Genomic DNA, 1,202 nt, shown 5'->3' on the forward strand with positions numbered 1-1,202 from the left:
TGGTAATTTTTCCATTATTCCAGTTAAAAGGGTAGTTAAACAGGATTCTCTTTCAGAGAACCATCGTCCGGAGATGCTTGCATTTTGGGCAGCAATACTTGATCTGATGCTTCAGTAGCCTTTGTCTGAAAATCTTCATATTTCAGCTTCCAGAAATTTTCTATTTCCCCAAGTGAGCGGTCCTTTGTTTCGGGTACCCAAGATATAACAAAAATACAAAACACAACGCAGCCAAGTGCATATGCATAGAAGACACTGTGCAAGCCGAATGCAGCCTCGACGTCATCAAAAGTTTTAGTAACCAGGAATATCGAGGCAAAGAAGCAGGTGGCCGCCACGCTGCTGCCAGCCGATCTGACGGGGCCCGGAAGCACCTCCACGTGCAGCAGAGAGCTCGCCGGCCCAATGCCAGTGGAGAATGCGACCATATATAGCATCAGACTTCCTAATGGAAGCCAGTTCAGTCTAGATGTGTCGTACTCTCTGCTGCGCATGAAGAAGAAGGTTGCAATTGCTATCAGGGCAACTCCAGCCATCACGTTTCCTACAACGAGGAGAGTTCTCCGAGGCACGCGATACAGCAAGAGGGACCCCAGGCCGCAGAAAGTTAGCCGAGTTGTCCCGACTAAAATAGAACTTAATGAGGGACTTAGTCCGACTTCTGCCGATCGGAATATACGAACAGCATTGGCAGAAATAACAATCTGGCCCGTGAATTGAGCCATTACAAATACCATTACGGAAACGATAATGGAAACGAAGTAAACTTTCTTCTGGGGACTCTGGAATACGGCTTGCCACTGCGTCCTGTCCTTCTTGGTCTGCCTGGCTGCGCAGATGACACTTGATACTTCTTCTGCGGACACTCGAAGGCACTGTAACACTTCTATCGCCGCTGCGGTCTTCCCTTGCCTCGCTAACCACAGAGGCGACTCATGAGCCAAGGCCAGGCCCAAGAAGCCCGGGAGAAGAGTCACCATCGGCAGCACAACCGCTAGAAAACTCCAAGACAAGTAGCGGCCTAGGACATAGCACAGCAAATACCCCAACGATGCCCACACCTGGATAAGGCTGCCCAGCGTCCCTCGGCGCCGCGGGTCGGCGATCTCACACGGGTAGATGTGGACCGCTGGGTACATCAGCGCCACCACCAGGCCCTGGAAGGAAATTTAGGTGTTTAAATGACAGTGTCTATACAATAG

General features: G+C 50.6%; 1 protein-coding gene across 1 annotated transcript in view; it reads right to left on the reverse strand.

Moving 5' to 3' along the window:
• Window positions 1–1,202, reverse strand: part of LOC119587446 (facilitated trehalose transporter Tret1-like) — a 2,234-nt gene continuing 1,032 nt past the window's right edge. The window contains exon 3 of the mRNA XM_037936174.1: window positions 1–1,157. Coding sequence (XP_037792102.1) covers window positions 36–1,157 — 1,122 coding nt within the window. The 3' untranslated portion in view covers window positions 1–35. The remainder of the gene's footprint in view (window positions 1,158–1,202) is intronic.

The sequence above is a fragment of the Penaeus monodon genome, chromosome 22, assembly GCF_015228065.2.
Source record: "Penaeus monodon isolate SGIC_2016 chromosome 22, NSTDA_Pmon_1, whole genome shotgun sequence".
NCBI lineage: Eukaryota > Metazoa > Arthropoda > Malacostraca > Decapoda > Penaeidae > Penaeus > Penaeus monodon.